General features: G+C 49.4%; 1 protein-coding gene across 1 annotated transcript in view; it reads left to right on the forward strand.

The window, feature by feature from the left end:
* The window catches only part of Znf331 (zinc finger protein 331), a 24,492-nt gene extending 19,710 nt beyond the window's left edge, over positions 1 to 4,782 (forward strand). The window contains exons 7-9 of the mRNA XM_033766038.1: positions 6 to 153; positions 242 to 368; positions 2,322 to 4,782. Coding sequence (XP_033621929.1) covers positions 6 to 153; positions 242 to 368; positions 2,322 to 3,565 — 1,519 coding nt within the window. The 3' untranslated portion in view covers positions 3,566 to 4,782. The remainder of the gene's footprint in view (positions 1 to 5; positions 154 to 241; positions 369 to 2,321) is intronic.
* The last annotated feature ends 6,611 nt before the right edge of the window (positions 4,783 to 11,393 follow it).

Below are 11,393 nucleotides of genomic sequence, written 5' to 3' on the forward strand. Positions count from 1 at the left end.
CGATTCCCGGTCCCCCCCCAAAGTGTAAAAACGCGCTACAAGAACCTCAGGACTCTTTTCCCTGTGAAGGTGGAGGAGTGCTACCGGAAGCTGTGCCTGCAGACTCTGCGCTGCATCCGGGCCTTTGTGAGCCGCCAGGAGCCCGGAGGGCAGGTGGGTGTGCGGGCGGGCGGCGGGCAGGGACGGCCCTGATGCTCTGCGCCCCGGCTCGCCCGCACCTGCGGTCTGTGTGTGTCCCCAGGGAGTGCTGTCCTTCGCGGACGTGGCCGTGGTCTTCTCCCAGAAGGAGTGGGCGCGCCTGACCCCCGCGCAGAGGGACATGTACTGGGACGTGATGCTGGAGAACTACAAGCACCTGGTCTCGCTGGGTGAGGCGTCCTGCGGGCGCTGCTGGTGCCCTCCCTGCCCTCGGGCTTCCGTGGATTTCCCTCCCCCTCCTCCTCCCCCTCCACCCGCGCACCGCACCGCACGGCACACCCGCTCCTGCTCCCCGCGGTGACGTCTGCATCCGAGCTGACGCGGGACGGCCATTCTAGAAAACAGCTCAGCGCGGGGCCCCGGTTTGCTCAAGGGGCAGAGAGTGGGCCGCAGGGACACAACTTCCCGGGAGAGCAGGGCGGACGAGACTGTCACACGTTGAGGGGCCGGCCGCACTGTACTTTTCCTCAGTGAAGTAAAGCGTGAGGCCCTGCGCCGTCGGCGCCCACGGACGCCTGTGTCAGTGTCCGTCCCACTCTCTGAGCATTCGTGGGACGCTGCTTGCGGTGGGGAGCGAGGGCAGCAGCTCTGGGCTTTTCCTTCGGCTCCTGCAGTCTCAGTAATTTCCGGCTTGGACATTATCGTTTCCGTGGCTTTTGCATAGGGGTCCTGTCCAGATTTTAATTACATCCCTGATACCTAGAGTACAAACATCAGCTGCAGATTTTTTTTTTCTTTTTTTTTATGGCTCTGGGGAATCGGCTGTCTCTTCACACACCCCACCCCAGCTCACCCCAGTCCCAGCCCTTGACTTTTAATTGTATGTCATATATGTAAAGGGCCGGATATTTAGCTCAGTGGTGCCGTCGCCTGCCTCACAAGCGCAAGGTCCTGAGTTTGATCCCCGGTACCAAAAATACGTACACACACACACACACACACATCATAACAAATGCACGTGTGTGTACAGGCTACCGTGCGACTTCACTTCCTTAACTGTAACTGTTGCATTTCTTGCGGAGAGTTGGTACATGCGCACGACACACCCTAATCCTTCTCTCACTCCCCCCATTTTGCGCTGCCCTTTCCATCTGCAGATCTGTCTCCGTGTCTCCCATCACCTTGTTTTGCTCTTTAATTCCACTCTGAATTTCTCGTGAGAGAAGCCACACGCAATGTGAGGGATATTTGGACAGGACAGTGAGTGGCGCTCACCTCGGGTGGCGGCAGCCCTGTCACTCCGACCCATCCCTTCCGTGGTCCGATCATCCAAACCCTTCCTTCCATTGTGAGGCATGCAGTAAGTTACGGTTAACTGTGGCCTCTCCCTTCCTCTGCCCTGACCTCCCCAGCTTCTGGTAACCCCTGCTCCACCGTCTACTCCTTTTCTGGCTTTTTGTTCTGAGACAGGGTCTCACCGTGTAGTCCGGGCTGGCCTCGAACCACAACAGTCCTCCTGCCTCAGCCTCCCAAGTGCTGGGATTGCACCACAGCCAGCATACCCTGTACTTCTGTGATCAGCTTCTTTAGCATACAAATGGGAGAGAATAAGGGGGATTTGTGTTTCCAGGCCTGGCTTACTTTGCTTAACAGTGTCCTCCGGGCTCATCCGTGCTGCCACAAATGCTAGGATTTTATTATTTTATGGATGACTACAAATACTAGTTTTAGACCCAAATGTCAGCATTTTCTTGCTTCTCAGTGGTTCCATATTTGATTTTCTTGAGTCTTCTGGGTTTGCCACCATTTAATCTACAGAGTGTACCTGAGTTCATCTTAGCTTTGAAATTTGCCCCTAAACTTTTTTTTTTTTTTGTACCGGGGATCGAACTCAGGACTTTGCCCTTGCAATTAATTTCTCTTTATTGGTTGGACATGGTAGGCGACCCTTCCCTGTCCATCTCAGCAGCAGCGCCCCAGGGTGGCCCCTGGCCCTCATGGTACCAGCAGTAGGATCTGTGCTTGAACAAGAGCCCTTGGTGACTCCTGTCCGTTCTACTAGAGAAGTTTGCATGCAGTCAGGTTTTCATTTTCCTTTAAAGGAAAAAAAATCTTAGCCCTTTGGCTAAGATCAAATGTAAAGGAGAAAAACACATTTGATTTTGTTTTGTTTTGAATTCCAGGTATGGAGCCGTCACGTGTAGCTAAGAGTCTAGCTATAGAAAAGAGCTTCTATAAAATCAGTCTTCTCAGAAGGAAGGCACACAGGAGAAGCCAGTCCTGTCCAGCTAGCGGGATGCGCGGAGGTGAGTCTAAAAGGTCCCAAGGGCCTGGAGGGAGGCATCGCAGCCGCCAGGAGCCCCGCTCCGGAAATGGTGCCCCACCTCGGCCCAGCTCCAGCTCGCGGCCGCACAGGGAGAGCGCCTACGAGTGCACAGATTGCGGGAAGGTCTTCAGCCGCAGCTACCAGCTGAGCCAGCACCAGAAGATCCACACTGGCGAGAAGCCCTACGAGTGCAAGGACTGCAAGAAGGCCTTCCGCTGGGGGAACCAGCTCACCCAGCACCAGAAGATCCACACGGGTGAGAAGCCCTACGAGTGCAAGGACTGTGGCAAGGCCTTCCGCTGGGGCTCCAGCCTGGTCATCCACAGGAGGATCCACACCGGGGAGAAGCCCTACGAGTGCAAGGACTGCGGCAAGGCCTTCCGGCGGGGTGACGAGCTCACCCAGCACCTGCGCTTTCACACCGGCGAGAAAGACTACGAGTGCAAGGACTGCGGCAAGACCTTCAGCCGCCTCTACAAGCTCATCCAGCACAAGAGGATCCACAGCGGCGAGAAGCCCTACGAGTGCAAGGACTGCGGCAAGGCCTTCATCTGCGGCTCCAGCCTCATCCAGCACAAGAGGGTGCACACCGGGGAGAAGCCCTTCGAGTGCCAGGAGTGCGGGAAGTCCTTCACGCGTGTCAACTACCTCACCCAGCACCAGAAGATCCACACGGGGGAGAAGCCGCACGAGTGCAAGGAGTGCGGGAAGGCCTTCCGCTGGGCCTCCAGCCTGGTGAAGCACGAGCGCATCCACACCGGGGAGAAGCCCTACAGGTGCGCGGAGTGCGGCAAGGGCTTCAACTGCGGCTACCACCTCACGCAGCACGAGCGCATCCACACCGGCGAGACCCCGTTCAAGTGCAAGGAGTGTGGCAAGGCCTTCATCTACGGCTCGAGCCTGGTGAAGCACGAGCGCATCCACACCGGGGAGAAGCCGCACGAGTGCAAGGACTGCGGCAAGGCCTTCAGCCACAGCCACCAGCTCACGCAGCACCAGAAGACCCACACGGCAAAGCCGCACGTGTGCAAGGAATGCGGCAAGGTCTGCAAGCACTCCAGCCACCTCAAGGGGCACCTGCGGGTTCATAAGAATCTGTAAGCGGGAGAAACAGAGTGCAGCGCGGCTCTACCGCCCGTTCATTCCTTCCTCACCAGGAGGAAGCCACACTTCAATTTAACATCGGGCAGCCTTCCCTGGCCATCCTCACACGCACGGAACACCACCACGAACCCCGGAGGCAGGTGTGCACCAGGCAGAAGCCACTTTTCTGTATGCACGACACATTCATGCCGACACTCGCCGCAGGTGGCTGGGCTGAGTGAATCCCAGAGGCCTGCGCTGCCATCCACCTTTACCACACCGTGGGTTCGTGCTAGGGAACGGCCCAGCTAAGTAATGCGCGCGGGAGCCCGTCATCAGGGCGCCCACCCCGCCACTTCACCCCGTGAGACAGGCCGGCACACACTTCCCGCTGCCCTGTGCATTACACACGCACCCGGCGCGGTCGGGTCACGTCCCAGCGAACCCATCCTGTGCTGGGAATGCCGCAGAGATGCGCCAAGGACACCTGACCGAGCCAGCACTGGGCCTCGTCCAGCATTCCCCAGATGGGCTCAGAATACTCCCACTAGCCGGAACTGGGCCAACCCGTCTAAAAGCCCCTTCAGTGACCAAGTGCTAGGCGTCTCGTGTAATTTATTTAATATTGTACTGAAAGTGAAAATCAGTGGCTATGTGGTTAATGCTTTTGCGCCATTGTAAGTTCTAAAGTCAGTGGTTGTGTGGGTTCGCTTTCGCACCACCCTACAGTTCAAAAATCAGTGGCTGTAGGGCTATACTTGCAGCATTATAAAGTTCAAAAATCAGTGGTTGTGTGGGTCCGCTTGTGCAGCATCCTAAAGTTGAAAAACTGTGAGTTGAAACACCTGTAACTTGAGAGTGTCTGTAACCGTACAATGTCCGTTGTGTGCATTGTCTGTTCATTAGGATAATCAATCTACCTAAGACTGCTGTTGTGGAAATTAAGCGTACGTACATGTAAACTCCTGGACAGTGTGTCCGGAGTACTGTGTCGGCTCAGTAAATATTACCTATTGTTCTTGTGACCATCACCACCTCAGTGTGACTCTTGTGAGCTCTTTATTGCCAGACCACCTGGGAGTGCAGTGAGTTTGGAAGCTCAGGCTTCCTGGAGAAAGCAGAGATTGCCGTCACTGTCTTGAGTTGGTCAGTCACGACTACGGCACAGAAGGAAAGGAACACAAAAGGTTACGTTAGACTTCATCCAAAGCACAAAGCGAGTTGAGAAATGATGCTAAGATAAACAGAAGGCAAGAAGTGGACCAGAAGAGGTGAGCACTCCATTCGCACCTAACAAAGGACCCGCGAAGAAAGTTCAAGGAATCCCTCAAGTTACGACGCAGCAGGAAAGTTAGATGGCCTGAGATGAAGCATTTCGCCAAAGACCGCCAGGTGGCCAACAAGTAAGTGAAGTGTGTTCGACACCATCCCTCACCAAAGAATTACAAACTAAGACACAATGGGATGTCACTAGACAGCCAGGGAGGGCAGAAGTTCAGATTGTAACAGTGTACTTCATGTGTCTCACCACAGAAAAATCAAGGGAAGGGATGGATGTTGGTTTGATCTAGTCATTCCACATTGTACACATGGATAAAATATCATGCCGTATTCTATAAGTGTAATATAAAAAGTAAAAAAATAAATGTAATACAATTACTTGTCAAAAGTAAATAAATTTGTGAAATCACATTGGAGCTGGACTCAGATTTATAACACGGCCTCTTAAGGAAGAAACTGGGCATTGAGCATCCACAGCAAGGACAGCAAGAAGCAGCAGGACCACAGGTGAAGTCCCCCCTGGGTGGGGGAGCCGGTAGAATGCGGGGCGAACCTCAGTCATATGAAAATGGCGTAGAGTGGGGGTGAGAGCCAGGCACGGTGATACACACCTGTTATCCCTGGGAGGAAGCCTGCGGCAGGAGGACTGCAGGTTCAAGCCCAGCCTGAGCAACTTAATGCGAGCCTGTCTCAAAACATACATATTGGCTGAAGAGCCAGGCACAGTGGCTGCACACCTATAATCCCACCTCTCAGGAGGCTGAGGCAGGAGGATTGCCTTGAGTTCAAGGCCAGTTTGAACCGCACAGTAAGACGTTATCTCAATTGGCTGGAGACAGCTCAGTATGAGGCCCCCCCCCAAAAAAAGGAGGTAGAACTGTCATGGGAAAGCCTGGCACCTGAAGGAGGGATCTGACACACGGCTGGGGAGGGCAGGAGTCCCGGGGACTGGGCTGGGTGGGGAAGGAATGGCAGGAGCCCAGAGCCGTGTGCTGGAGACTGAAGAACAGCAGAGTCCAAGAGGTCAGCTTCGAGAGCTGCAGTGTGCCCGTCGGGACAGCCGGGAGAGAGCGGGACAGAGCAGAGCCCACGGGAGGCGCACCAGACGCCGCGAGTGCAGTGGCCGCAGCCCAGGTGTCCATGAGGCTGGCAGTGCAGAGCGCAGGGCCGAAGTGTGCTGTGCACTGCCTTTGTCTCAGGCTGCGGGCACTCGAGGCCCTGGGTCAGGCAGCCCTGCGTGTGCTCGTGGGGTGCACGACAGATTCGGGTTCCAGAGTGGGGATTCTCCCTGGCCGTGGCCTCAGACCCGACAGCCATCTACAGCCCCACCTCTCCTGTGGACACAGGAGACCAAAAAGGAGTACAAAACAGTTCAATAAGGCATTTGGCAAACTCACAGAAGACAGTAAGGTCGGGCCAACTAAATAAGTCTAAAGGAGCTCGACAAAGAGGAGCTAAACAAGGTGACCTAAAGCATGCACGACCAGCATAGAAAAGAGTCAGCGTCCGTGGAAGGGCTCCGAAAAGAAAGACTGAAAACTACTGAGAACACAGGCGGCAGAAGTGAGCAGCACGAGCTCAGCCTCAGAGCTGGAAGGCAGGGCTGTTGTCCACGACCGATACCTTAAAACCGAGAGCATGAAGGGCAGCCACGCTGTGCCCCGATGATGTAAAGACTCATCTAAGGCTCGTGGAATTAGAGAAAAATAGCAAGATAGCACAAATGGCACAGAAAACCTGTTTACAGAAATGATAGTCAAAAACCTTCCGAGTAGGGTAGAAGAATGTAACATACAGGTAATTGAGGCACACAGAATCCCAGAGACCATCAGAAAAAAACCCTCCACAACACAGTCAAAACCCTAGAAATCTAGCACAATGGAATGTGAAAAGGAGTTGGACAAAAACAAAGATCACTCTTAAAGGAAAACCCATTAGAATCACAGCAAACCGGGGCCAGGCACGGGGGCTCACGCCTGTAATCCCAGCACTCGGGAGGCTGAGGCATCAGTTCGCTGTGAGTTCAAGACCAGCCTGGGCTACGTAGTGAGTTCCAGGTCAGTCTCAGCTACAAAATGAGACCCTGTCTCAAAAATCAAAACAAACAAACATAAAAAAATGAATTACAGCAGACTTCTCAATACAAACTTTAAGAGAGCTTGGAATGGAGTCTTAAAAAGAAATCAATTCCAGGGCCGGGGATTTAGCTCAGCGATTAAAGTGCCCTGCCTCGCAAGCACAAGGACCAGAGTTCAATCCTCAGTTCCAAAAAATAAAAAATAAAATAAAAAGAAATCAAATCCCATCCTAGGTTAACAGAGCCTGCAAAACTATATTTCAAAATTGATGGAAAAATAAAATACTTTTCATGACTAAAACCACCTAAAGAAACGCATGACCACCAATCCAGCACTCCAAAAAATTCTCCAGGATACCCTAGGCAAGAGACAATGAAACTAAGTGACAAAGCTCTAACAATATATACACCACCTTGAAGAAGCAGTTAAGTCCAAGAGAAAGATAGGGAATCAACAACAGAAAAATAGGGCCAGGGATTTAGCTCAATGGTGCGACTGCTTGCCTCGCAAGTGCAAGGTCCTGAGTTTGATCCTTGGCACACACACACAAAAAAAAGGAAAATAAGACCATGATAATAAGTCAATACCTATGAGTAATAACTCACACTGTGAATGGCTTGATTCTCCAATTAATTTGTTATTTGGTTTCAATGTTGTTGTTGTTGTTGTTTGGGTACCGGGGACAGAACTAGGGAACTTGTGCTTTCGAGGCAGGCGGAGGCACTACTGAGCTAAATCCCCGGCCCTCATTTCCCCAGTTAAAGGACACAGAGTGGATCAAGAAACACAATGCAATGGTAGAGCCACGCGTGGTGGTGCACACCTGTAATCCCAGCACTCGGGAGGCTGAGGAAGGAGGATCACTGGGAGTTCGAGACCAGCCTGGGTTACAGTGGGAGATCATCTCAAAATAAACCCGATGGTACTGTGTACAAAATAATCACATCTAACCCAAAAAAGAAACAGACTAAAAAAGGATGAGAAACCATATCCCATAGAGTAAAACCCCCCACCAAACAAAAGCAAATGTAACCGTCGTATATTCAGATTGCAAGCCAAAACTGATCAAAACAAAGAAGGTCACTACCTATTAGTTAAGGGGAAAAGTCCAACAGGAAGAAGTAACAATTATTAACAAACAGTGGTGTACCCAGCTTCATAACACAAGGACTACTGGACATGAAAGATGACATCAGCACAATCACAGTGGGGGACCTCAATACCCCACTAACAAATAGATAACTAAACAAAAATATCAACAAATAGAGGTGAACAAAATCTCCAAACAGATTTAACAGATATCTGCAGAGTGTTCCACCCAACAACAGAATACATTCTTATCAGCACATGGAACTTTCTCCAAAATAAAAGAATTACATGCCAGGCAATAAATCAGCCTTAAGCAAATGTAAAAGAATTGAAATTATACAGTGTTTATCAGTCCATAACTCAATGAGTTAGAAAAGAAAGCACAGAACTATACAAATGCATGGAAACTAAACAATACACTCTTAACTAAACAATGGGGTGCAGAAGAAATAAATTACTTTCTAGAACTAAATTATAATGCCAGTACAACAAACCAGAACTTATGGGACCCAATGAAAGCAATCTTCTGAGAGAAGTTTATTAACTGTGAATGCCCACAAAAACAACACACCCAAATAAATAACCTAATACCTCAAGGTCCTAGGAAAACAAGAATAATCCAAGGCCACAGAAAGTATAGGGAAGGAAAGTATAAAGATCTCAGCAGAAATCAACGAAAATGAGACCAAAAAGCCATACAAAGAATTATTGAATCTAAAAGTTGTTTTTTCCAAAAAAATAAAGTGGACAAATTCTTAGGCAATCTAACCAAAAAAAAAAAAAAAAAAAAAAAAAAAAAAAAAAAAAAAAAAAAGGACAGAGAAACACCCAAATCAGTGTAAATAGGAACGAAGGAGGTGAAATCACTATGAACACTAACAAGATAAAAACATTATGACTGACTACCTCATAAATCTGCACACTAATACATTGGAGAAATTAGACAAAATGGGTAGATTCCTAAATACATATGTTATCCAAGTTGAACCAAGAAAATCTTAAAACCCTGAATAAGCCAATAACAGGCAGTGAAACTGAAGCATAGTAAATAACCTACCAACTAAGAAAAGCCCAGATCCACACAGGTTCACCGCTGAATTCTAAAGGAAAACCTGACACTAGCATTCCTCAAGCTTTTTAATGAAACTAATTTGCAAAGAGTGGCTCATTTCTGGAAGCCAGCATCACTCTGATCCCCAAAGCAAAGAGCCAACTAAAAAACTACAGAGGACCCTTGACTTACAAACTCAATTCATTCCTGAGTGTTGGTTGTAACTCAAGTCTGTCAAAGTCTCTCCTGTTTACAGGTAGACCTCAGTGTCCTCAGAGAGACGCTGGCCCGAGATTTCTCAACCCCACACAGGGAAGGATGTTGTAATGTTCCTTCCAGAACTCTTTAAGGGTTAAATCTGTATCTAAGCGCACGCCTGTAATTCCAGCATTGAGGAATCTGAGGCAGGAGAATCACTGTGAGTTCGAGACCAGCCTGGGCTACATAGTGAGTTCCAGGTCAGTCTCAACTACGTAGTGAGACCCTGTCTCGAAAAAAAGAATCTGTATCTGAGATCATCTGGTTGTAGCTCAAGACTTTGTTCATAAGTTAAAACCAAAATTCCAGTCATAATCCAAGTTGTTTGTATGCCAGGCCAGTCATAACTTGAGCATCCACTCCACAGGGTAGTCTCCTTAATGAATACAGACACAAAACTTCTCAAGAAGATATTAGCAAACAGAACGCACCACATCATCGAAAGGATCATATACATTGTGATCAAGTAGGTTTCATCCCAGGGTTGCAAGGATAGGTCAACATGCACAAATCAAAAACTGCAACACACCACAGGAACAGAAGGACCCAAAGTGCATGACCATAATAAAACATGCAGGAAAGGCTTTTGAGAAGCCTTTTGCATGACAAAAATCCTGAAGAAAATAGATATACAAGACCCATACCCGAATTTGATAAAAGCTATGCCAAACATTATAGCGACACATGCATACCAATGTTGATAGCAGCACAATTCAAAACAGCTAAATCCTAGAAGCAGCCAGTATGCCCATCAACAGAGGACTGACTAAAGAAAGTGCAGTACTTATACATTACAGAATACTACTTAGCTATAAAGAAGAGTAAATCCCAGACATTTGTAGGGAAGCAGGTGCACCTAGGAAATATGCTGTGTGAGATAAATCACACACCCAAGCTTAGATGCCATATGGCATCTCTCATCTGAGCGGGACCAAGTACAAAGAACAAAACAGGACAGGAGACAGGCGACGGGACAGCGGAGAGAGGGTAAGAAGATTTAAGATGCATCCTGCACAGGGGCCGGATACCCACAGTGAATGTGAGCATGTCATAAACGTGACAGGCACAGGAGTGGGAACAGGGAAAGGAGACTGAAAGACAGACAGGGAGGCAAGGGGGCGGGAAGGGAAAGATCTAAAGATCGTGGAGCTGTGTGAAGTGCATGCACCTACTCCCCAGGGTGAGTATAAACCATATTCTGCAAATACGTGCTGATAAACTAATTTAAACAAAAAAAACCTACAGGCACTCCGTGAACAAGCTGCACATCACCTACTCCCGAATTTAAATCTTTCACTGAGCTGCAACTTTGTATCTTTTCTTTCTTCTCTTTTTCCCCCTGCCAGGATCGAACTCAGGACATTGTGCTTGGAAGGCAGGCGCTGCCCCACAGAACTAAATCCCCAGCCCTGGAGCTTTGTATCTTCTGACCTAGGACTCTGAAACCCAGCACCCAGGCCCTGGTGATCACCGTGCCACTCTGCTGGACTTTTTTTCAGTGATGGAGGAAGTCACGCCCAGCGCTTCAGACATTAAACAATATTCTAACGCTGAGCTACGCCTCCCCACCAGCCCTACTCAACTTCTGTGTTCAACTTTTTCTGTTGTTTTGATTTGTTTAATTTTTGTCTTGGGTTTTGTTGTTTGGTTGGTTAGGTTTGGTTTTGTAAAACACAGTCTCACCATGTAGCCCAGGCTACCAAACTCGCAGCGACCCTCCTGCCTCAGCCTCCCCTGTGCTGGCCTTATAGGCCTGCACCCCACCCCCACCTCCATCCCCTGCTGGAGTTCCGCCTTTTCTGGCGCCTCAAGTGAGATCACACAGTGCTGTCTTTCCTGAGCCTGGTTTCTTTCGGTTAACACATCCTCCCAGTCCTTCCGTGCCCTCAAATACGAATGAGGCGCTGTGCATTGGAAAATTCCCGTGCCTATATTTTAAACATTTTCACCACTCACGCAGAAATAAATACCTGAGAGAACAGGTCGTGTGCCCACCTGGATTTCAGCCACCGCACCACGTGTGTTTAAGTCAGTTAAAAATTTTTATTGAAAAAACGTTGGCAAACAGACACAGGGTCACCTGGCCCCG

This window comes from Fukomys damarensis, unplaced genomic scaffold (genome assembly GCF_012274545.1).
Source record: "Fukomys damarensis isolate Sample0158 unplaced genomic scaffold, DMR_v1.0_HiC HiC_scaffold_19, whole genome shotgun sequence".
In the NCBI taxonomy this organism is placed as follows: Eukaryota; Metazoa; Chordata; class Mammalia; order Rodentia; family Bathyergidae; genus Fukomys; species Fukomys damarensis.